General features: G+C 42.6%; 1 protein-coding gene across 13 annotated transcripts in view; it reads left to right on the plus strand.

The window, feature by feature from the left end:
* LOC115586414 (unconventional myosin-IXAa-like) overlaps window positions 1–26,109 on the plus strand; it is a 146,337-nt gene that overhangs the window by 108,521 nt on the left and 11,707 nt on the right. For 9 of the 13 annotated variants that reach the window (XM_030425440.1, XM_030425444.1, XM_030425448.1 and 6 more), the window contains 19 exons: window positions 8,001–8,122; window positions 9,621–9,762; window positions 11,914–12,109; window positions 12,771–12,890; window positions 15,560–15,635; window positions 16,007–16,147; window positions 16,315–16,354; window positions 16,448–16,570; window positions 16,751–16,831; window positions 16,925–17,035; window positions 17,733–17,855; window positions 17,940–18,089; window positions 19,683–19,984; window positions 21,143–22,312; window positions 22,742–22,826; window positions 23,420–23,623; window positions 25,053–25,150; window positions 25,415–25,518; window positions 25,648–25,871. In XM_030425440.1, the coding sequence (XP_030281300.1) occupies window positions 8,001–8,122; window positions 9,621–9,762; window positions 11,914–12,109; window positions 12,771–12,890; window positions 15,560–15,635; window positions 16,007–16,147; window positions 16,315–16,354; window positions 16,448–16,570; window positions 16,751–16,831; window positions 16,925–17,035; window positions 17,733–17,855; window positions 17,940–18,089; window positions 19,683–19,984; window positions 21,143–22,312; window positions 22,742–22,826; window positions 23,420–23,623; window positions 25,053–25,150; window positions 25,415–25,518; window positions 25,648–25,871 (3,612 nt within the window). The remainder of the gene's footprint in view (window positions 1–8,000; window positions 8,123–9,620; window positions 9,763–11,913; window positions 12,110–12,770; window positions 12,891–15,559; window positions 15,636–16,006; window positions 16,148–16,314; window positions 16,355–16,447; window positions 16,571–16,750; window positions 16,832–16,924; window positions 17,036–17,732; window positions 17,856–17,939; window positions 18,090–19,682; window positions 19,985–21,142; window positions 22,313–22,741; window positions 22,827–23,419; window positions 23,624–25,052; window positions 25,151–25,414; window positions 25,519–25,647; window positions 25,872–26,109) is intronic. The other 4 variants (XM_030425442.1, XM_030425445.1, XM_030425443.1 and 1 more) reach the window with 3 other exon arrangements.

Consider the following 26,109-nt stretch of genomic DNA (forward strand, 5'->3'; position numbering starts at 1 on the left):
CCTAAAAGGACTATTGCTGAACCACTAATCCCTGACCAGCTATATTATGTATTCATTATGCTCATTTATTCAGATACCAACTGCCAAACCACTTAATATTCACTGTGCATGTTCCCTTTTTAGCCGAGAATGGTATCCATTCAGACAGAACAAGCAGGAGAGCACTGAGAGGGAAAAGAGACATTTTGGGGGAGATAACGAGTCTTTATCAGTTGGTTCTCGTCTCCCTCGTGCTGAGCCCTGATTGGCCGTGGCAACTTAGCAGGTGGGCCTATCGCTGAGGGCCAAATGAGGAGAGGAGCAGAGTGGAAAAAAGGAGCAGTGTTTCAGTAAATGAGTGCAGTAACGTCCCTTCACCCTCAATGAACATCACAGACCGCCGATGCACTAATGGTTCTGTTATCTGTTTCTGACAGTTAGCCCTCAGGCCCGGCACACACACTCACACACTGCAGGATGTAACATGTGCTAACAAACAGGTTGTGTTACACTTAATGAAAACGTGACGTATAAGCACTCTGAGGCATTAATTTTCTGACAGCTAACTGTCATACAAGGACGAAGATAAAACAGTATAGTGCAAACCTCCACCAAGTCAACCTTTTATTCAACCTAGTTTAATCTAGTGATTATTAAAACCTCTTTAAAACCAATCAAAACCATAGATCCACGCATTATTTGCTGAGAAACTAATGAAAATGTTTTAGTTTTAAAAAAAGATTTCTTGGACTCGTACCTTTATCCAGATACGCACTAAAACTAAATGAGGTCTATTCTGGGCCGAGACCAGTTCCTGGAGGTTGCTGCTCAGCCTTGCTTCCAGTCTGGCCTGGTGGCCACTCGCGGTATTGAAGCAAAAAAAAAATCCCCTGCAGCCCAAAAAGCATTTTCCCCATAGAGTACCTTTATAAAAGAGACATCTGTAAAACTGATGACTGGACGTCAGCAAATAAGGTCAATTATGACTCTTTCCATTGTGAATTTTTGATCCATGGAGGTTTTATATTTGTAAAATTTTCAAAAAGTGATTTAAAGATCTATGACATGATCACAGTATAAAGTCTATGGGCTGAGCGGGAACTCAAGGGAATGCTGGAGTTTAAAAGTTCATTTGAATTGCTGAAAACAGCGTTGACAGTTTACTCAATTAATGAACTACTACCTTCAGATAATTTACATTTTGTCAGAAATCATAGCTGTACCTGCACCCATGTGACTCTGCTGTAACAGAATCTTGATTTTGAAGTGATCAGTCCTGCACAGTCTGACACTTCGATCGGATTTCCATGAGCCTGGACGAACCTGCTGACTAGAAGCAATTTGATCCACAACCAATAGGACAAATCAGTGCAGCTAAACAAGTGACCTGGACCGGTGACACTCCTCTGTCAGTCCCTGTATCAGATCAGCCCTGTATTGGATAAACGCTTGTGATCGGCCCCATACGGGCCACGTCTGGTGGAAATCTGTCTGAGTGGGAGCGTGGCCAGACACTCAATCTGCCAGAGCAAATAAAAGATGAGCTCAGCAGATTCATCTGGTTCCCAGGCTAGTTTATGTTTATAGTTGACCAAATACCTGAAAAATTAATAACATTACCATCAGCTGCTAATTTGAAAATGTTGGCAAGCTAAGTGAAGATAATGCTTATAATTCTACACATAGACACTGTGTTTGCATGGTTATTGTCAGCATGCTGACATTAGCTTTTAGCTTGAAGCACCATTGTAGACTATATATAATACAACAATTGATTACACATGTACATGTGCTTTTTCTTTATTAACTGGTAAAATGTTTCATCGTTTTTTTGTGTTGTCAGTCATTATGTGACAGCAGGTGCTCCTCCATGGCTACCCCTGTTTTGATTGAACCTTTCTCTTGGAGGTTTGTTCCTGTGTTATGTCCAGCTAATAAGTGTCAAAGTGCTGCTGAGACGCTCGCCCTCACAGGACGCTGCTCAATATTGTTCCAGCAGAGTTCACGTTTATTATCCTTTAATCACCGGGGTCCTCCAAACCTTTGGCTCTCGGCTTCTCCTGAGTTTATTTGACAGGACAACAGTTGAGGTGCTGAGCACCGGAGGCCCCTCTGAGGCCGGTTGGTATAGCTTCCTCATCCAGGGCTGCCAGATCTTTACTGATTTGTGTTTGTTTGAATAAAGCTGTGCGGTTCACACCACCAGCCCCCTCTGCCCTCAGTTTGACGTCATGACAGGAGAAAGCACTCTACACCTCGTTGGTTGTATTGAGCCTTAAAATAATGCCACCTTTGGAAGATACAGAAACCTTTCTGGATTATATGAACTCACCTAACTGATCGGTGCTCAATAGCAAATGTTAAAGCAGTTGTTCAGAAGACCATGGCTCGTGATATCCCTTGAATGGTAGATGAGGTTTCAACATTTGTGCCTCCTCTTTTGGTTATCTGAGACAGAATTAGGACATTTTATATGAGAAAGGAGAAAAAACTCTGTGCAAACATTTGTTGTTTTAGCTTTGAGTAGATTCCCCACAGCAGCTGTGTTTGCATCCCTTCATTCACTGTATATCCATTATTTATCTGTATGATAGCGTTAAGGTTCTCCTCGTCTCATTACTAAATATGACACTCTTCATAATCACAGTGTTTGCTGTGAGAGAAAGCAGCAAGTGGCACTGAGCAGAAGATTTGCAGAAGAAAACATTTATCCAAATGTGGGCTACTGAAATGTAGAAAAGATATATGTTAGAGAAAACAAAAGCCGCCAAAGCCCAATCACAGCTGTCGCACTCTCTATGTCATATCCCTACTTGTTTTTTTGGCTTGGGGTGCACATCAGCTGCGGCAGTCTACAGTATCTGTATCCCTATCCTACCAAGTGAACAAGTTTCTACTTTTAGCTTCACCCTCTATTTAAAGTTACTTTGGACAACGAACACACACAATGAGTGCTCCTGTGTGATATCAGATACTACACACAGATTCTCTAGGACTAAGATATTCACCAGGAATCAATCATGAATATTATGATGTTTAATACAGTTATTATTGATTCATTGCTATTGTTAGAACTGTTTTGATCCTCCTGAGTGACCTGCGATTGGCGTTGTGTTGCTCCTCACCAGGTGAGTTATGAATAGATCTTAAAAACCTACATCAGAAATCTTTTTTTTTTTGGTCTGTAATCATCAAAGGAAGTTCTTGATTGATCATAGAAGCCAGTTCAGTAAATGTAGTCCATCACACAGCAGTAGTGGCAGCGCTGCTTGATGGTGGTCACAGGGATTCTTCCATTTTCAGTTTAAAGGTTTGCTTGCAGTATGTAATGATTTGATAAAGACCAAATCAATGAATTTACCAAATCAATTGTAACTTGCTCTCTCTCTCTGTGTCCATCACTCTGAATCCGAAAACCGATCTTGACTTCCCATCGGGGGGATTTTCCTTCTCTCCTTCCTCTGAGCTTCACCCCCCCTCCGACCAATCAGTTGGTCTTATCAGCAGTGTGTGTGTTTACCTTCGGAACGGCAGCCAAAGCTAATAGGACCACACCAACTACAAACTCTCAGTGAGACGGAGGAGGGCGTGTGTGTGTGTGCGTGTGTGTATCCAATGTTTACACTCAACATGCCAATTGGTGCTTCGTTTCTTTTCTCTGTGAGGACGCTATATCAAAGTAGGAAAAAACATGACAGCCACCGCCGCCTTAGGCAAACACAGTAAAGTTTAACGCATGAGGTGTCTTGATTTGTGAAGAAATAACAAACGTGTACAGGTTTATCTTCATGTGATAGAAGAGGAAGAAGAAGAAGGAGGAGAAGAGACTCCTTCTGCCTACTGTTACTGTTCCTCACTCCTTAGTAATCCTGATAAAATCAACTGTCCCTAGATTGAACGAGCAAAGTTTTGATGTCTCGATGCAGAGTTTCCGACCCCTACACCCTTCTTCCAATCACACAGTTCAGCTCGTTCCTTGACGTCATTTTTATGAGTCATTCTGGTCGGGTCCCAGTTGCGCCCTTTGTAGCCGGACCACAAAAAAGCACAGCCCACTTACAGATCAGAGCTTCCTTAATGACAACACAGCACACATGTCTCTGTCAGTCCTCTGTGTGCTTTCAAAAAACCACCAGAAGTTGCTCCAGCTCACATGATTGCCCCGCTGTTCCTCCTGTCCGCTCGATGAAAACACTCTGCTGTGATAACGAGAGGGGAGGGCGCTGAGGGAGGGAGGAACCTAAAGAAAGAAGAAAATTGAGAGATAGCAGCAGACGTGGAGAATTGCACAAAAAAACACCCCACTGCCTCCATCACCTCTACCCCATCCATGAACACATTTCAGAGGACAGACACAGAGCTGAGTAACAGATGAAGGGATGTTAACAACCACCGAAACAGGTCTCCTGTTCCTCCCTCTCTGTTCTTCAGCACAGCAGACAGTCTGAGAGCGTTCATTGGCTACAAATTGGATTTGGTTTGGAGATTTGCACATCTCCATCTTTTCACTGTAAAGTCTCTCTTTTGAAAGTGGTCAGTGGACAGTTTAAAGCGTAGCTTCATGTATTTCAGTGTGAGTTTTAGGGACACTAAATGTGAAAGAGTGGCTCGAATGTGCTTCCAGAAATGTTGAAATTATTAATCAGACATCTGGTGGATATTTCGGCAGTCAAATAAGTACTTAAAGGGTAACGCCACCAACTTTACAAGTGTGTTTACAGGTCTTTGGGATTACTACTGCACATGTGAATAAAGTAGTATAAAGCCGTTTGTGGCACCAGAGGAAGCTGCATGTAATCTGATAAAGTGATGAAAGATTGGTTTTCAGCCCTCACTCGGCCATGTGCTCTGAGATGCTCTGACTTACATTTCAGATAAGTCTGTCGTTTCCATTTGACTTGTCCTGTCTGCTGCAGTATTTTGATTTAATGCCCAAATACTCTATAAACTCTGCTAGTTTTTGCCTTCAGGGTCCTTTCATTGTGTTCACTTGCCTTTCCAAGTCTATGTCAGAACTGGATATGAGGACCAATAGTAATAGAGAGGTTGAAGTGAAAAATAAGCTATGCTCAGACAAGGGCTGCAACTAACAGTTAGTTACGATCATTTTGTTGAGACAGTGTCCGTTATTGACCCTAATTGAAGATATTAATTTCACAATCATCTGGATGAAAAAAAAAGCTTTTGTGGAAAGTTGACATTTAATTTTCTGTTCATCAACCGAACTGTAATGAATTGTTTAAGCTCTACTTCAGACAGTAGCAGCTGGTGAGATCGGCGATCATATGAAAATATGAAGACTTCTTTTACAGTTTTCAAAATAATCCACCGGGCCCAGCTGTTAACGTAAATGTGCCTATGTAACATAATGGCTGATGAGCATGCGCTTGTTTATCTCTTTTTATCTGTGTGCCTGCATCTAAATGTCTTTCTCTGAGTCAACACATGTGTTAACAAACTCTCTCTCAGACACAACAAAGTGAGCCAGATGAACTGAGTCAGCCGTCGCTACGTGCTCGGCTTGATGAGCTCTAAACAAAAGCACACGCGTGCGACTTTTTTACGGCGCTGTTTTCGTTTTGCCTGATCAACGTCTGGGCGAAAACAAACTCACCACATGTTCCGAATGCCTTGTCAGTGATTCAGCAGCATAAATATGGAGGAGAGGGCAGAGGTGGCGCGTATGTTGAAGTATGTTCCAGAGCCGTTTCGAATGCTTTGACTGCTCTCTCGCTACTGTGATTGATGGTCAAAATATTCAACATTCTTTCGTTAATTACTATAATGGCAGCTCAAAAATAAATGCACCCTTTAATGGATGCATACAACGTGGTGCCAGGGTGCAGATGTTGAGACTTAAATGCATTATTACACCTTCAGAATATTTACAGTACACGCGTACTAACAGGCGACTGTACACAGATCATTATCGTCATGTTTCCTGCTGGGTTTATTTAGCTGTTAGCCCCAGTCCTTATGCACATTCATTATCCGTGCTGGATGTTTTCGCCTGCATGCCGGGATGCTTCAGGCCCTGACACACCAACATCAAATAACCAAGCTAACCATGTTGCATCACCTTGCGTCTGTCACAAAGCTGCACTTGAACACAAAGACTAGTAACTCTGTGCCTGTGTGAAAGGAAATACCTCTCTGATGATATACAGACCGTCGTTTTGATTAAGCAGCATTTTTTGAAGCAGCTCTCACTCGTACGGCGACTTGTAATTAAAAATATGACTGATTAAAAGTCGAGAAATGGTGCTGGTGAGAAGGCAGAAGAGAAAAATAAAGAGACGCTGCACTAAATGGGTGAAAACCTGCGTACTACTGTGACAGGCTCAAGGGGCTCTCCCTCTGTTTTTCCATTTCTCTTTTGTGTGCAGCCCATCAGAGTGATTTCGCTCGCTGTCACTGTATTTTGAATTTAGAGTATCCCGCTTCAAAGTTTTACAGAAGCCAAATCAATGGACGTTTTAGAAAGTATGTTTAAACCCCTCGTTTTCATTCTTTAAAACCTAATATTTTGTGGTTTACACTTAATGTCTTGCCTTCTATTTCTCGGGATTTTCCGTTGTGCGCATTTCTTCCTGCTGCAAAGCTTTGTAACTTCTATTTGGAAGAGAAAGAGTCCATTAATCTAAGTCCACTAATACTATTTGAAAGTGGATATCTGAACTTCTGGGTTTTCATGAAATTGGCATGCATATTCATGGTATCCATAGAATGAGATTCTTTGTTTTAGCACCACCATGAGCACAAAATTCCCACTTAAGCTAAAGAACATTTGTGTGAAAGCGCATGAAATGCACTCAGCACATTCATGTTCCCCAGAGGAGCAATTTGTCAAAGTTGCACCCAAGATCTGACATAATCTAATAGGCTCATTGCTTTTAAATGTTCCGAGCACACTCACGCTTCCAACAGAGATAAATCGTTTTGTTTGTAATGACCCCACTGCTTTTCATCCAGCTCCTGGCAAGGCTCTAAGAACAGTAAAATTAGCATTATGTTGGTCTTTCCATTATACGGCGTTGGGGGATGCAATTAGATGGCTGCCATTAGTGCTTTTACCATTTTTTGTATTGATTCATCTGAAACAAACACTCCTTTTCTTCTCTTCTTGTTCAGCTGGTGGGCTCACTGCCTTCATGCTGCTGCTGACCGTTAATGTTCAGTGATATTCAGTTAAAGCTTTGCCGAGTGTGCGCACTCTTTTCCAGCAGACCAGCAGTGAAGACAGACTGTTACCTGAAACTGTTACATACCTCGCTCAAATGTACCCGAACGGTAGCTTTCAAGAGAGGGAGGAACGTTGCGGACCGACCTTCCCGTCACTTTTCATCTGAGCTGGCAGAGGGATTGTAACTGGTTCCTCCCTCCGGGGTATTTAGGGGACATGGGTCGTATACTTCAGTCGTCATTGGCCCCCGGAGGCACGTAGACGTTACCAACTGACAACCAACTAGCAGCCAGGTGTTTTCATAGTGGGGATTCAGGTTTTCAGTGCCGTGAAAGCTTCTCTCAGACTTGTTGAATTTATACCGTGGTGAGTGTGCACAAGAAGAACACGTTTGAGCCAAACTTGACTTCTTCTGAAGAAGCTGGAATATTGAATAAGCGGAGGTCACAGAGGCTATACGGCAGCACAGGACCAAATGCTGAGTGATGCCCCGGGGCAGGAAGCCAGTCACTTTTGGGGGGGCTGTAGTCTACACTACTAACTTTATAAACTTTGTCCAACTCCATCAATTACAAATTCTTAATTATTTAGGCCTCTTTCTTCACGTAAATCACATAACTTCTGTTTGTCCGACTCCCCACGGTGCACATCTTTATTTGGGTAAACATCCCAGTTGCAGCAATTATTCTCTCCCAGATTCTCCCAGATTATTCTCTTGTATGTAAACATCAATATAACAAGTGTTGAGTCAGTCTCATTCAGGTAAAGGTTAAATAAAAAGTCAATAATGTCAAGCACTTACCCGGCATTTTCTTTCCTCTGTGTTTCCCCCCTGCAGGAGGAGTACAGGGCAGAGGGCATCACCTGGCACAACATCGACTACATCGACAACAGCGGCTGCATCAACCTCATCAGCAAAAAACCCACAGCGCTGTTCCACCTGCTCGACGAGGAGTGCAAGTACGTCACCCGCTGAATTTCAGACAACACTTTAAGAAGCCAAATAGAAACAAACATGCAGGAAAGATATTTAATGGGGAAATACAATTGAATAGAATTGATTATTGGATGATGGTGAATTGCTTAAAATACACTTTCTGTACAGCTGCGTGCAATTAAAGCATGATTTTGCTCCAATCGTTAGAGTCTGGGCTTTCCCCCCCCCGGTAGGTTTTTCAGTGCCTTCGTTGGCGTGTTCATAATTTACATTCTCACGTGTCAGAATGTTGTTCAAAGCCAAACATGTTTCTTCGCAGCGTGCTTTGTTGAAACGACCTCTTGATCACCCTGCGAAAGAGCGTCTTAAGTGGAAGAGACAAACTGCTCCCTGTGCAGGTTTTTTGCTCATTAGCCTGATTGATATCAACACTGGGACTTCTGCTTTGGGCTTAACTAAGGCATGAAGACAGGCTTATTCCTCCGCCTGCATCTCTGGGTCACTTTCTGAATTTTTCTCTGTTGCGAAACTGCTCTCCTCCTGCAGGTCAGCACTCCGCCCCTGCGCCTTTCTCCTCATAAATCATATCCAGCGCCCTGCCGCCCGCCTCGCATAAAAACACATCAGGCGGTGCACACACAGCCATATTTATCTATGTTAGCTGTCATCTTAGTTGCCACTTAGTGTAGCCGGTTCATCTGGATCTAATAACACCTGGAATGGACCGAATGGTGTGTATATGTTTGTATGTATAAATGTGTGTGTTTTTGTCAGGAGGTGGAGCAGTTTTAGAGAATTAGGGTCAAAGGGGGATCTGTAAAGAAAAAATAAGGGGGGACAGGGTCTCTCTTGGGGTTTAATGCTGCCACGGGAAGGGGCTTCATGCTAAATGATTACACAGAGAGAGAGAAGGACGCTTACAGATCTCATCATTCACAGTTAGTGGAGCTTGCGGGGCTTCGGGGCCTCTGGAGAAGTGGATTGGGTTACTGCAGGGTAGGGGGCGAGTGTGGGGGTTCATTTCTACAGTAACTGCATCAAGCTTTAAGACCCCTGCGGATATACCTCAGCCAGCAGAGGTGCAGGGAGGAGAGGCTTAAGATGATATGCAACATCCCTTTAGGTTTGTTGATCCAGGCCGCCCGAGGACAGCAGAGAAAGGGTAAAATTTCCATGAAGCAAAGGTGAAGAATGTGGAAATAACTTTGGTTAAATTTGAGCTGGAGCATTACATTTGTCATAGTTTTAATCCCCGAGGGTTAGAGGAGAGGAATTCAAGGTACTGTTTGTTTTCCCAAATCTTGAGAAATGCATGCGATCAAGTGCTAGAGTGGCACTGCCTCGTGATTTTAAAAAAGGAAATGGATGGAAGAGACACAAATGGCTGTTGCAGAAAGAGAGTTTTCCAGAGAAAAATTCCTCTATTTGTGTGAAGTCAGAGATTTATTCATAATGTCAACTTTTCTTTTTCATTGATTTGTGTTTTGAACCTGGGCCTGATGAAATCCCTGTTTCCTCTAGTTTCCCCCAGGCTTCCAATCAGACCTTGCTGGACAAGTTCAAGCGTCAGCATGAAGGAAACAGCTACATCGAGTTCCCTGCTGTCATGGAGCCCGCCTTCATTATCAGACACTACGCTGGTAAAGTCAAGTACGGAGTCAAGGTGAGACGCACGCTCCCGCATGTCACTATATGTTTTACATGAGTTAAAAGTTAAACCATATAATATTTTTGCAATAAAATGACAAACACAACTAGACCTTTGTTATATATTCTGTCGAGTTGTCCACTTACATTATCCCAAATGTTCCCAGCAGCGTGCAAACCCAGAGAAACATGAGTGACACATGAGAATAATGCTATTACGTTAAAGTAGCCAAACCAAATGTGAGCGTTATTTTTTTTAAGAAAAATTACGTGATTTGCCATGAAGGAAGATTAAATCTCAGCCTTGAAAACCTAAAAGTCATCACCAGAAATCACAACAAAACAAAGCAGAGACAAACCATAATCTGGATTAACGCGCGTAATGTTATGTATGTCAGGTTGTAAGATGAATCGAGCAGTCATAACAAAGCTGAAAGCAAGACAATATAATATGGCCATTAAATGAAGTGACAATGCTTTGGTGAGAATCAGGGATTTGGTCTGGATTAACACTGTGATCTAGATTGAAAAAAGGAAATTAAACAGAACTCTTCTGTCTGTGTGTTTAAAGTTTAAAATCAAAGCTGTGAGCAGATGAATGAAGCTTCTTCTCACTTCACTTAAACCTTTAAGAACTCGGCAGCAGACCCACTTGTTGTTCCTCCGACCTATTTTTTCAGCTAAATCAAATTCCCTGTTCGCTTCCCAGCTGCGTTTTGATACGAAGCACATGTGCTGGAGCAGGCCGGGCGTATTGTTATTTGACTGTTTAATATAAATCTGTAACAGTTGGTTATCGTGGACGTGGAAAGGTATCTCGTATCTGCTGCGAGCCAAGGAGTTGTTTGGTGTGAACTGTGCAGCGAGAGCCACAGTCGTGAAATGTGTCTGACGTTGGCCCGGTGGTGAACACACAGCTGATTCGTATCATACGGGGAGAGAGAGGGAGAGAGAAAGAGCGAGTGTTGAAGGGTTTATAGTTCATGGCTCTGTTATCATAGCACAGCTTCAGCCGAAATATTTAATTGCTCACAGACAGATGGAGCAGAAGAAGAGACGGTGGTTAACTGTGTGTGTGTTTCTGCACCTCATATTTAATGTACGGAAGTAAAAGATGTACAGAAAACATTGAAAAGAGATAGGAATTAAACATATGGAGATTTAAGGAACAGTTCAGTATTTTGGGAAATGTGTTAGTATGCATTCTTGCTCAAAGATAGACAAGAATATTGACACCGCTCTCATTTCTGTCTGTCAGATATGAAGCTAGAACCACTGCCCAGTTAGCTTAGCTTAGCTAAGCTTAGCCTAAAGTATGGAAACGAAGGGAAACTGTGAGCCCAGTTCTGTCCCAAATTAGCCTACAATCACCCCTAAAGTTCACTTATCAACGTATGATATTTAATTCAATTATAACAGACAACTGCCGAGCTTCTCAGGCTTGTTGAACACTAACAGCCAACCTACTGTCAAAGCAAAAAACAACCATGAGAACGACCTAGAAACTCAGTTTTTGTTACTTACTGATCAAGTAAAAAGAATGAAGTTGTCTTTAACCGGCTTACTACAGTGGTAAGAACACATATCAGCAAAGGAACAGGCTTGGACACAACACCACATAATCCATTACATCGTGTAATCGGTATTTACAGATTTATGGAAAAAGTTCCAGAGATTCCAGGAATCAGCTGCACTATCCAAACAATAGCTCCTACCTCACCTCTGCACACCACTACAGAGCGACAAGATGTCATTTTTACATTACAGTTTATGTATCAATATGTATCAATATGTATCATGTTAACTATTGAGCTTTGACGTGCCTGTAGATGTAGTAACCTGTGCACAGAGCCACACGACCTGTTTCTCCCCGTTTCCAGTCTTTATGCTGAGCTAAGCTAACCAGCTGTTGACTCCATCTTCATATTCAGCAGACAGAAATAACAGTGGCGTCAATCCTCTCCTCTAAATCAGTCCTTTAGTTATGGAGTAATGACAGTAAAGATTTGCCTACAGATAGTTGTAAGCTGTTCTACAAATTGGATCTCTACTGTGTAACAAACACTGTCCAGAACAAGCCAATGTTTTCTGACACTTTATGATCGTCTGTGTCAAAACTCAGTCCTGAGGACTAACAAACCCTCCGCTGTATCTTTCCTTCATTCAGGACTTCAGGGAGAAGAACACTGACCACATGCGTCCTGACATCGTCGCCTTGCTCAAGAGCAGCAAGAACGCCTTCATCTGCAGCCTGATGGGAATCGACCCCGTGGCGACCTTCCGCTGGGCCGTGCTGCGAGCCTACTTCAGAGCCATGGTGGCTTTCAGGGAGGCCGGCCGCAGACACACCCACAAGAAAACTGGTGAGGAAACGTCTCTTAAGTCCAATATGATCGTGAAATGGGGCAGCGGCTTTGAGGTTAGAGGCCCTAAAAATGTATGATGTGATAGAAGAGCTTAACTTCATCACAAACACACGTAGTTAGACTAAACTGTGATTAATCTCTGTAAAGAAAACTGTTCTCATGGCGTGGTGTCCAACCTCCTGTTTTAATTGGGCCAAGAACAACATGGTGTGTTAGAGGAGATGAAGAGTTTTAACTGAGTTGGGCTTCTGCTGCTGAGGATGACGAGGAGGAGAAGGAGGAGGAGGAGGAAGAAGAGGAAAGGGTTTGATCTACTTCAGTGTTTATTTTCACAAACTGGGAGGAATGTTACAGTGCAGAGTGTTTGAGAGTGTCATCACTGTCTTATCACAGAGGGGTTTGTGTCTCTGGTCTTTTCACTTGAAGAATTCTCTCTTTAATTCTTCTCCTTTTGTTTGGTTTCTGCGCTTGTCTGCTGCTTTTCTTCTGCTGTTCACTGGTTCACCTTCTCAACACCCTCTCCTTTTCATCTCCTCTTTATATCCTCAGATTACTCATCATTTCTATTTTCTCTCTTAACATATGAAAATGTTTTTCCTTCGTGATATTCACTGCAAAACATGAAGTCTCTTTTTGTGTCCCCCTTTCTGTGTTTTAGGGAACGATGCAGCCGTTCCCTGTGCTGTTGTCAAAACCGTCGACAGCTTCAGTTTCCTTCATCACCCGGTTCACCAGAGGAGCCTCGAGATCCTTCAAAGATGCAAAGATGAGAAATACAGTAAGGAACGGCAAATACCTCAAGATTCACTGCCATATTGTGAAATGTGTTGACTTTTGTTTTTATCAAATGTTAAACAAAAATATAAATCCTGTTTTTAAGAAGGCGTAAAAGAGTTCAAATTTCAACCAAATTGAATTTAGACTTTTTGATCTAGTGTATCTTGAAGCTTATTGCCACAGGAGGATCTTCTCCTCACCTAACAGTCAACAGTAAACATGGTCTTCTTGAGCTGAGAGTAGGAGGTGAAAATAGTGAGGGGGGGATTATATATTTTTTTTTTCTTTAAATATTTTTTTGCTGATTCACAGTTGCAGTAAACAATACATCCAAAAAGAGTCACATTTTCATTTTTTCTGTATTGAAATTTTAATCCCATGTTCAGGTCAAAAAAATAATAATTCCACTTAAAATGTGTGTCAGCTTTGAGATATTAAATTAATCAGGCAGCTTTTAGTAGGAAGCGGTTCCTTTTAGAGCCCGACAGATATATTGTTTGGCCTATCAGAGATATATCAGTATCTGCATATATGATGTCCAATATGAGCTGATAGTAAAACATTTATTTTTTTGTTTCAGTGCACTGATGTCATTTTAGGCAATAAAGTCAATTATTAAACATTTGAATATCCTGTCTCCATTACATATCTACCAGTGTTTGATAACTATAACTGAAGAATCATTGCAATAGAGGTGCAGGACTTGTTAAATGAGCTCAGAGTGAGTAAAAATGTGTCAGGAACAAAGAACGCCCAGTAAACTTTAATCACCATGTGAAAGGGGCTCCCTGTTAATGGGGATTATAATGACATGGATTCCTGTCGATAAAGGTCTGTTGAATCAAGGTGCTTCCATCAAAATCCCCTCACTGAGCTCAGCCCAGGAACAGAAATCAATCCAGGCTGTATTGAAAAAGTGAAGGATCACTGATGATTCTCAGCCTCAGTGAGGTTTTATTACACTGCTTTTAATAAGATATTGGAAATCTGGGTCATTTTTAGCTCTGGTCAGATTGAATCACCTCACAGCAGCAGCTCATAACCAAACATGTTCCCATACATGAGCGTTCAGAGAAATGAATCAGGGCCCACGAGGACCGGCAACGTCTAATGACGCCCCCAGATTTCCTGGTCAACCCTTATTACAAATTTCTGCTGTAGTTGTTTGTACATGAGTGTGTCTTTAATAGTCTTAAAGTGTGTGTATGCATGTCGCATGGCTTTCATCTCAAGAGGTTTAACAGCTGCTGGCACAGAAACTGATTTCCAAAGAAATTTCCAAGTGAAATCCCCAAAGAGTTTTGTCCACTAAAGGAAAACTTCACTGATTTTACACATGAACATCAGCACACTAGCCGCGGTTCGTACTAATCAGCGTGTGAAAACAGTTGTGTGTGATATCTTTGTGTGGCTGTGGGGCAAATGTCAAGTCTCGAAAATAACTCTGGTGGTGTCAACAAAGTTATCTCTAAATGGAAATCCTTTTGTTACAAACTGATGCGGTGGGATATGAAGGTGTGGGCTTTTACCAGGATCGTAGTTTATAATGAAAAGACAACATTGTTATGCTGGAGGTAACGGACGCAGTGTTTTGCTTGACACAGACTAGTGTATAAAAATTGGCATATTTCCACCTTTGTCATATCAGTTTTCTAGCTTTATTTTGTCTGACGCTTCTGAAATTCCCAAATTTTATGGAAATGTAACACTAAATTGTTGGAGTCCACTGCGAACATCTTCGTAAAGAACATCTGTGATAAACCAAATGTACCCAGCTAACAGCTAATTTGGGGTCAACGTAAGCTGCCATGGACTTTAGTTTGTGGCCCGAATGGGGAATTCAGTCTCTAACCTAACGTTAGTAAGCGTTGTTATCATATGAAGGCGTCAAACATGAAAGTATGTAAACTGGTAGGTGACATGGGGGTTTTTCTACCTTAGGTCCGTGTAAACAAACAGTGTGATCTGTTCGGCCTTATGTTAAAAGTCAGATGAGGAGATTGATACCATTACAGCTGCTAGGCGACCAGCAGAGACTCTAGGAAGCTGGTGGTACCAGTCCAGTCCAGTTTATTAGCGGTGGTGGTCTGCTGGGTTCGGCTGTTTCCAGAGTTTGTGCTAAGATAACCGGCTGCTGGCTGTGGCTTCATACTTACTGTACCAACACCAGAGGGGAATCACTCTTCTAATCTAGCTATCCTCAAGAAACACAATGAGTGTTTTTCCCAAAAAAGTAGAACTATTCTTTTCATTCCTTCCAGTACACTGGAAACACATGTTCCTCTGCCAAAACCACACAGTCACACTCAAAAAACCCCTGGGACTGATTCAGGAAAAGTAATGTCAGTATAAGACAAGAGCAAAGATAAAGCGTTAGTAGTCGATGAAAGCAGGAGAGAAAGCAGCGATGCAACCACATACTTGACAGATAAAGGAAATGGAGCTGGGAAGAAACTGGGAAAATAAGAGTAAAAATTCCTTGACAAAATGCAGTCTGTTGTAACAGCAATGAGGTGGTGGGTGTAGCTGATTAAAAGTGAAGTAATGGAAGAGTTCGATCTTTTAGCTGTGATTGAAGATGCAGGTGGAGGTGTGTCGGCTTTAAATGTCTCCTCTCCTCTCCTCTCCTCTCCTCTCCTCTCCTCTCCTCTCCTCTCCTCTCCTCTCCAGGTATCACTAGGAAGAATCCTCGAACACCTCTGTCAGATCTTCAAGGCACCAACGCCCTGAACGAGAAGGCCAGTTGGTGAGTACGACGCTATACTGTTGAAACCAGAATTTTAAACGTTTTGTATCACACCAGCATACAAAAAGGTACTTGATACCCCTTTCAGTACTGCACTGAAAACAAAAGAAAGCCGTCATCACTAAAATAGGATCATACTTCTTAAATGAAGAAACCTGTACACTGTGCTGTAGTCAATGAACACAAAGCAACACATTTCAAGGACATTGATTTAGTTTTCCTGTGTCCTCAGTGTGTGCTGTGATCATCATTCGAATAAAGTGACAAATCAGAGCATAAAATAAGCAGCAATTCTGTTATTAACATTATCTGAAAATACTTGTATGTATCGACAAATTCATCAACAAACTTCTCCACCCCTGCCTCTGTAGGGATGGCTACGGTGTTGGCTGTAACGGTCGCAGCTCCAGGTCCGGTCGTCTGTCCTCCACAGGTCCCGCCCTGGAAGAAGATGGCATCTTCCTCAACTCGACGAGCAGCAAGCTCCTGGAGAGAGCTCAGGGCATCCTACTGTGAGTCAGACACTATCATATGTGGGGTAAAAGGGAGGATACTGGTACTTATGTGGAGTACTTATGCAAATTTCATTAATGAATGGACATACTTTTGTAAATGTTACTGTTACACTCTGAATTATTATGATATCTGTTCTTAAAAAAGCAATATGTCTCACCTATAGGAGAAACAAAAACTGCAAAAGCAAGCCGACCCTTCCCAAGGTAAGACCCCTTCAGAAACAGTCGTCAGAGGTCTCACAGCCGGTATCAGCTGACAGACACGGGCTCATATATGATGTGTTTTTGTGTTTGCAGCACTTGCTGGACGTGAAGTCTCTGCGCTACCTGAGCAGCGTGTTGCTCCACGACCGCATCACCAAGTCTCTGCTTCACCTGCACAAGAAGAAGAAACCACCCAGCATCAGCGCTCAGTTCCAGGTCAGTGCTGCCAGCGCCCTCTGCTGGAGGATCAGTGAATTACAACAACATTAGTGACTCAGCAGCAGCAGCCTGTAGTGACTACTGTGCAAGATAAACACACAGATTCTCGCAGTTAAAGATGCAGATGTTTCACATTGAATGTGGATATGACGTCATCGCGTGTGTTTGTGTGTGCAGGCCTCCCTCAATAAGCTGATGGAGACTCTCGATCAATCAGAGCCGTACTTTGTCAAGTGTATCCGCTCCAACGCTGAGAAGGTAATTCCTGCTGCGGAAGAACTTCTTTTTGTGACTGACTGCTGATTCTGCTTTATTGTTTTAACATCTTCTTTTCACTCTGTGTTCCTTTAGCTGCCGTTGCGTTTCAATGACAGCCTGGTGCTCAGACAGCTCAGATACACGGGAATGCTGGAAACCGTCCGGATCCGACAATCAGGATACAGCATCAAGTACACCTTCCAGGTAATTCAACTCATACAGCCGTCTGTGCCATGGTAGTATTACAGTGTTGTTTATTTATAACATTTGGGCAGTGATAGATATTATACTTAATGCTCGTTTTATTGTCGCATTCTGCAACCCTGATCCCAGAAAAGTTGTGATGTTGTGTAAAATATAAATCAAAACTGAATCCAATCATTTGCAACAGAAGATAGGAAGTGCCCCCAAATCCATGTCACAAAGTGGTGACATCACTCCCTGTATTTTATTTTGTTTGACACAGCGTCCCAACTTCTTGGGAATCTTGCATTTACTACATGTTCAGGATGGTTTGTTTTTGTTTATCTTTGGTATCCTCTCTGTAGCTGTATGTTAATGTGAATCATTCTGCAGGGTTGGTCTTGGCACTGTGCATAAGAACACTGTGAACCATCAGAAACACAAGCCAAATCCCTGTTATGTCTCAACATATTTGGCCAATAAAGCTGCTTCTGATTCTAATCTTACTTTCTATTGCTGCACAAACATGGCAAGATGTTGAGATTCACAGTTTTTAGTCTAATGGTAACACAGCTGTTTTATAGCCAGTGTCTGATTTTGAAAATGGAAGAGCAGGCTTTCCTGTTGTAATGAAATGATTAATAATATCCTGTTGGTCACGGGAAACTACCATGACGCCTCACTGTGTCCAAACTGCTTTTCTGACACCATGTTGCAGGACTTTGTGCGGCACTTTTTTGTGTTGCTGCCTCGAGGCACGAGTCCAACCAAGTCGGGCATCAGGGAGTTTTTCAGACGGATCCACCTGCCACCTGCTGGGTATCAAGTGGGCAACACGATGGTAGGAAGTCTAGAAATCAGTCAATCTGTTTCCTTCTTATTTACGATCCTGCAGCCCTGACTCAAATCTTCACGTACGATGTAGGTGTTCCTGCGGGAAGCAGAACGTCAGCGCCTTCAGACCTCCCTCCACCAGGAAGTCCTGCGGCGAATTGTCACACTGCAGCGGCGCTTCAGGGCCGTGCTGGAGAGGAAGCACTTCGTCGACATGAGGAGAGCCACCTGTGTCATCCAGGTGAGAAGTCATGGTAGAAAGAAGAGGTCTTGGTTGTCCCTGTTGCTGTGGTTTTACTCATGCAGCTGAAACAATATTTAATACTCTGATTAGCCATAACATTATTGCTGTAAGTGTGTCATGAATCACTTTAACAGTCGTGCACCAGCAGAGTTTCTTCCTGCCAACGTTTCTGGAGGAGTTTCTACAGTCCATTAAGGCTACATCGCCTGAGACTGTTTACACATTAAGTGATTAATAGCTTTGCATTAACTCTTGATATACAAGGAAAATGTCTCTAAATATAGTCGCTCGATTAGAGATGATACACATTTATACCCCTAGGACAGATTCTTGTTATTAATCTGGCTGTTATTGCTCTAACTCTCTAATGTCTGTCCCTTTGATGGATTGGTTTTCGTTCCAAAATGAGATTCCTACCATTAAAGCCTTCGAGATCACTAAAACAGTTCGTTAACATTCATCCAAGTCTTGTTATTGCCGACCTGCGGTGGTTTAACTTCAAACCTTGCTGCAGTGTACATGTGTACTCCAGGACTGTGTGCCATCGGTTTTGGGTGTGGTTACGCTCAACCACATCCATCAGTGACGGTGCAAGGGGTCAGAGATGAAAACAGGCCTTAATCTTTCAACCCAAAGAGAGTAAAACGCTGCTTTTCAGTCTTGTGTCTGGTATCTCTTCAGGGACAGTAGCTGACTGAATGTGTCAGTTGACTAAACGATTAATAATGTCTCAAACAACAACATTGTAGAGGGATTTCATTTTCCTACCTGAAAATTTAGGTATTTCTATCAGAGCTATTTAAAATCAAGCTTGTAAATCTGAAGAAGGGACTCGAATCAGTGATTCTGAGACGGATAAGAACAGATATGTTGTCAGACTGCAGACCCATACTGTTTCATCTGTCTGAGGAAAGAAAGAGAGACAGAGGGAGAGAGAGAACGAAAGAAAGCAAACAGTGAGAGGATCGACGGAGGGAGAAAACACTGCATTCAGGCGGTATGTTTTCTCTGGAAGAGCCCTCAGAGGGGAGCTGTCCAAATCTTTGTCAGGCTGAAAGAAAACAAACCCAGAAACAGTGAAACACTGAGCAGGAGCCAATGAAGCACTGATAAACATCTATGAGAAGAATAATAAAGCATGAATGTATACTGCAAACTGCTTTTTGTGCTCCGATCTATTCGAGGTTAGGTAATTGTTATTTTAAGATGGAGAAAGGTTATCTGAAACCTCGATGTTAATTAGCAAAGTTAGCCATTTTTCAGTAGCGTGCTGATAATGTTTCTGTTTGCATGTGGCAAGAATACAATCTGACATTCAATACATGTTTTAAACAGAAAGAATGAGAGTTATTCCAGGGTCTAATCAAAATAACGTGAGGCGTTTCAGCCTGTTTGAATCAGTCAAAAATTTCAGTGATGTCTTCCAGGTGCAGGTGCCAGATAAGTCAATCATACTGCAGCATGCCATGAATAACATAAATATCAAATTCCACAAGCTTCACTTAGTTATTTGGCCGTCACCTGAGGTAGGTTTCAGGGTAACACGCTCAGTGTTGTAAAAAGTATGTTTCCTTTTTTGTTTTCCTGCAGCGATGGTGGCGACGCTGCCTCCTCAAAGACTCCACCATGGACTCACATGACGAGGAGGAGGCGGCGCTGTGTCTGCAGGCAGCCTGGAGGAGCTACAGGGAGCGCAGGAGGTTCCTGCAGTGGAAGGACTCCGCCATCGTCATTCAGAGGAGCTGGAGACGTTGCTGTCACCGCAGATCTTTAGCAGCTTTGACGGTTCAGACAGCCTGGAGAGGATTCAGGGAGAGGAACCGTTACTGTCGGACGTACAGGAGCGTGACGCGGCTGCAGGCGGTGGGCAGGGGATACCTGGCTCGACTCAGGTGAATGAAGGAATTAAAACATGAGTGGGTGTGTGTGTGTGGTGGGAAGTTTGAGAAGATCATGAGTCACTAAGGCTTCTTGTGGATTAAATTTCAAATTAAATGTAAAAGACAAAAACATAAGTTTATCATAATGCATGGAAATCAGAATGATTTTAGTGTGATTCAATTTACCCCTGGGGGATATCATTTCAGTAAAGGGCTTGAATCACAGTCCAAAAAAACAGCAGCAATACAAGCATCTGGTTGTAATTTTGACTTTTTGACTTAAAATATTACCGTGCAAACATTGTAGTTTAACCACAACTGTAGTTGAATTCATTTTATTACTAACTTTAGGGGACACACACTTTTTTTTATTTTCCATCTCTGGAATCATTATCTGAGCTTCCTTAAGGCAGGAGGAACATTGTGATCAGCATCTTTTTGCAGCTTTTATAGATCTTATTGTATTAACAATGGATAACATGACAACTTCTATGTGTAAGGAGATTCTCTAATTGTCATCTGACTGCAATTCTGCTCAGTTCTATTTTAGCTTCTTTCGGCTTATTGTTTTGGTTTTCCTCGAAACCTGTTTTGATTCACTCTCAAAGCTTCTAATTCACAGTGCATCAATTCCAGTTTCAGCAGACAACTATTTTGGGCTCTAAAAACCCACTGTACCGAACAGCTGACGCAGTGAACAACTGGTGGACATAGAGTAGCATTTAGCAGCTAAAGAGCCAGATATGTTAGCAATAGGCTGGTGAATCGAGCGTAGCACTTAGCCAATAAAGAGCCAGATATTTCCCTCAGGTGTTGAGAGAGGAGAGACCAAAATCAGAGCTTAAAGAGAGCGAATATTGAACTTTCATCAGATTTCATCATCAGGTCAGTAACACGACTCAAAATGAATGCTATTTCACTTGTATCCCGATGTGTAAAGAATAAAGTGTTTGTCGAATCGATTTAAAAAGGGAAAAGATGTTAATGTCATGCTCACAGTTGTTTCTGCTGCCCTCAAGTGGCCAAAAAAATGTTTTGCAGGCTTAACAACACCACAATACCATAGAACTTAATGTAAATCATGTTGTTACAAAAGGATATTCTGTTCTGCTTTCTGTGGAGATAGTTGTTAATTCCACGATTTGTATTTTTCACTAATAATCTCTTTAGGTTCAGTGAAGTGAAGGAGCAGCATGAAAGACTCAGTAGACAACCGACTCCACCAGCAGAGACGGATGCAGGAACCATGGAGGACCTCCCCTCATCAGGACAGGAGGGATTCATCCAGGATATCTGCGGAGAACTTTCTGAAGACTCGAAGGATGCCCCGTTAGACGCGGGAGAGATGGAAAAAGAGGATGACTCAGAGCGAAGCAGGAGCATAGATGAGACGAGTCACAGGAACCGGTCCAAACGAGAGAGCCGACGGATGAGAGAGTTGGAGCAGGCTCAGTTCAGCTTAGAGCTACTCAAGGTCCGAACCACCAGCATGGGAGGTCCTCCTCAAGAAGACTCAGCCCCAGACAGCAGCACCAGTCAGCTGGAAGACCATCACAGACATTCACCTCGGGGATCTCCAGCCAGTCATGGAAGTTTTGAGCTGCTCAGTGTGGAGGACATGGAGACCGAAGGCTCGTCTGCACCTCAAGAACCAGATGTTCAGCTGCATGAGGGGCTGAGGGATTCAAACTATAATGAGAAGCCTGTGATGGAGCCGATTAACAAGGCGGACGGACCGAGGGCAACGTTTTATATTGCTTCTGACCAAAGTCCTGTTCATGAGCCAAAATTCGAAAGCCCCAGCAGATCTTACAAAGAGAGAAGAGAGTCGACGTCTCGACGGCCCGTAGTGGTGTTGATCAGTATGCAGAAGGAGAGCCCTGTGGAGGAGGGGGAGCTGCTGGCAGCCCATACCCTAGAAAGAGCTCCAGAAACAGAGGCAGCATCAACTGATTCCCAATCGACTCCCATTGCAGGCTTGGAGGTTGCATCCAAGGCGGAGCAGCCTCATGGGATTGAAACCACGACCAAGAGAGATGCGTTTAGAGTTGACCAATCATCATCCGCCCGTGGGTCAAGCCCAGAAGTACCCGGGATTTCCTCCTCAGAGGTGGACATCCAGATTGTCCTTGAGCCAAAGGACATTGTTCCCACTATTGTCCCCAGTCCGCAGCAGAGGAAGGTGGTCCGGCCTGTGCAGCAAGCTCCCAGCCCTGTCCTGGACACCAAACCTCCAAAAGCCCAGAAGAAGAGCTCAGGCCAGACTGTGATAGTGAACATGGTGGAGAAACCCTCCAACAGTGTGTTCTCTCCACCCAGACGCAAGCTGCCCTTCTCTAAGTAAGTGGCACATTAAACCGAAGGATATTACGAAGGTTAGAGAGTGTTAAAGTGAAAGTTCTGTAAAACCCCAATCCAGTTCCTTTACAACAACATGTAACCATGAATGATCAGTTGCTTCTTGCTTTATGGGGTTCTATTGTATTCTAGTTGCTCTTCTGTCTGTATTTTTATTGAGTTCTGAGGTTTGTGTTTTGAATGTATGTATTTATTATTACGGTTGTTATAATTTATGCATTTATGATTGTTGTACAGGCCCATCTAGGGACAGGCATTAGCAAATTAGCCTTGTGGCATGTGTATAAACTACATACTTGTCCCTGTACAGTTTAACAGCACTTAATTAGAGCAGTGTTGCTTCAAGGCTGATGATCATTTTCAAGTTCAAGGTTTTTAACTTTTTTGTAATGTCTGTTTTTTGTGTTGCAGGTCAGATAAGGATTTGGTGAACCAGGAAAGGTCTCTGGCCATGTTTAGAGACGACTCCAAGTCTGCTGGATCCAGAAACAGAGAGGTATGGCACACACACCCACAAACACACCTTTTGAAGTCATTACTATACAGCTAATTATAATACATACCATCGGCTGAAATAGTCTGGTAAGCCCTCATATTCACTTTGATTAGCCACATACGTACCAGGATTTTTGACCGAACAGCTCTTATTGTGCTTACAAATATACATAACAAAACTTACAGAAATCATATCAGCCTACACATTTACATTACAGATTTATTCAGGACAAAGCTCACATATAGCTATGATGTACAGCGGGTAGATATGAAAATATACCTGTAGAAATCCATAATGTAACACTTTGTCTAAATGAAAAAGAATTTAGTTACCAGAGATTCTATATTGAAACCTCCCAGTGCTAAAGTTTAATCATTTATTTGCTAATTAAATACATTTTTCTGAAATTCACTATCAGTAGTTAAAAATATATATTCACACATGTATACACACATTTATTTGCAAATGTAATTTGATTGAGTATCTGTAGCTTCTTTTCGTTATCTTTGCGAAGGTTTGCTACGTACATAAACACATACATAGTGCAAACACACATTAGCAGCTGACCTGTTATTCCTGTGGTTGCCTGGAAGCAGGTGGGCCGCCCCGGCCCAAAAAAGAAAGCGCGAATGTCCCGGACGCGCTCCGACTTCCTCACCCGCTGTAACTCTGAGGGGGCGACCCAGTCGGACGACGATGATGAATACTACATCCCCGCCCATTCCCACACGCTGCCCCCCTCCCTGTCTTCCTCATGCGTCCACCCAGAGGCGGACTGTCACAGTGACTCCGAGATGGTAAAATACCGGATCTCCAGAGGTCCCATGACCTCCAAGCAACCTCTGGCTGCGTCCCCCTCCACCCTCTTCTCAGGTGGATCTGGCCAAGCGGCAGGGGATGAGCCTTTTAACACTGCTAACCACACTTTGGTCGTACTGTTCACTTCTTTGAGACTGTCTGACTACAGTCTGTTTCACTCAACCAGACCGCCACTGTCTGAGGTGACTGTTCTTGCACGGCGCTCTGCTGGCTGCTGGTTTCAGCCCGAGCTGAGTCATCTGAGCTGTCACTTTGCGAATTCTCTCCTTTTCGCCTCACAAGCGTATTTCTCTTTATCAAGGGATACGTCAACATTTTGATGTTTTATCTCAGATGTTTTTCCTTCAGTAAACACATGCTGTGTTGCCTCACAGTTGTGCAGTAAACAAGTATTCGGATTATTTATCCTTTTTTTCTTAATCATTTAGTAGAAGATGGAAAATAACTTTTAAAACATCTTCATAACGCCTGTTTGTCCAAACAGCAGCAAAAAACGTAAGGATTGACATTGACGATACTGTAAAACTTAAAAGGCAGCAAGCCCATCACTTTTGAAAAGCTGGAAACAGTGTGTTTTGCATTTTTAATGGTTTAATATCTGACATTATAATTCTACTGTTGGAACTGCAAATCATTTTCTGTCAGCCAAGTTATTGAATAATTGACCAACAGCACTAGTTAAAAATGAACGGTGCTTGTTATGTGAAGCCAATTTCTTTTTTGTAAGTTGAAGACATAAAGGAAAGCAAGTTATACATTTTTCACAGTGTGTCAGCTGTCTTGAAGGAAAAATCAAAGGTTAAAACTCAAAATGCCAGTGCATTAAGGTATCCTTGTATCTACTTCTTCTTCGGTGAGCAGAGCTTATCACAGTGAGGACAGACTGAAGATCTTCTCCACTCATATTTTTATGAGTTGCTGCAACAACAACACGACATCGCACCTCGCGTCGCACCTCACGCCGACCGCTGCTCCTGCATGCTGGAATCGTCGAAATCTCGAGCAAATTAATTTCTCACTAACAACGCCATTTTCTAACAGGATCTTATGAGCATGACTTCTGTTTCTCTCTCAGTATCTCAACATCAACATAGCTGTTGATTTCACATTGAGTTAGTATATCAATACAATTATTACGGTCATAAACAAAATAATGCAAACTTTTACTGCCATAATGTGGAATAATTTATTCTATACTCAATGATGTACAGCAAATTGTATAAACATGTTCTTCCATAACATACTATTTCTGACTTCAAGGTTCCTTATATTAAACACACGCGAGCCAAGCTGTGTCATACAGTAAACCACCACATCCTGGACCTGTTTTAAACCTTTAAACCTTCCATTGAAATAAAAACATTTTTTTTAAGTGTTCTCATCCAGTTGTTGTTCTCCGCTCTCCAGCCATCTCACAAAGACCAGAAGAAGATCCATAAGACCATGTCGTCAGGAGACCTGGGCAAGGTGGAGGTTCTCAGGAAGACCTCCAGTCACGACGGAAGGTAAGACCACTACAGAGACTATTTACCAAAAAACACTCCTGCTTCTGATAACTTGCATCAACTTCTACAGAGCTGTAGTAAAGAAAATGTTTGTTTAGTGTCTGAGGTTAAATGTGCCAGTTTGAAAGGAAAATATGCACCGTAATAACCAATACCTTTTATTAATTGTTTGTAATCAGACTTTTCCTCTAGGTTCTTTTGGTGGAAATTTGTATATGTTAAAATGTATTGATCTTGAATGAATCAATTGTGTTTGTGGTTTAGCCGGATGAGGGGAAAGATGAAATTCTGGAGTAAGACGAAGCATGGCGAGAAAAAACTGTCAAGAGAGAAGCAGACCAGCATGAGTGAGGCTGGAGACACGCAAGGTAAAACAAACAACACAAAAAACATATTTGATAGGTCAAAAAACAGGTTTTATAAAGATTCTATGCAGACTTAAGTACCTTCACTCTTACATTTTGTATGAATCCACCCTCTCTCTACCTGCCTCATAGCAGAAGGCCCTTCGCCGCCTCACAGTCCAGACTTGGAGGCAGCCTCCTCTCGGGTGGTCAGGGACAGTAAGGAGAACAAGGAGCCGTCTCCGAAGATGAGGAGGCGTCGCAGTGTGAAGATCAGCAGCATCGCCCTGGAACCCGCCCAGTGGCAAAACGACGCGCTGCACATCCTGACCTCCACACACGACTACCGCAGCATGAACGACTTCCTCATGAAGAAGGTGAGAGGGCTCCCTTCAAAGACATGTACACAATGAATAATTAGTTTTGCCCAACCTGCTGTCGTAGTGTGAGGACGTCATATTACCTGAAACTCCGGCTTCAAAATACAAAGTTTGAAAGGAACAGCTAAAGCAACAATAGAACGTCCAAATCTTAAAACCCTCGGGTCGCCCTAAGTAGATGAATTTTGTCTGAATTTGTCCAGGTTTTGACATGTCTCTCTACGATATTTGAGGC

Source organism: Sparus aurata, chromosome 8 (genome assembly GCF_900880675.1).
Source record: "Sparus aurata chromosome 8, fSpaAur1.1, whole genome shotgun sequence".
Taxonomy (NCBI): Eukaryota; Metazoa; Chordata; class Actinopteri; order Spariformes; family Sparidae; genus Sparus; species Sparus aurata.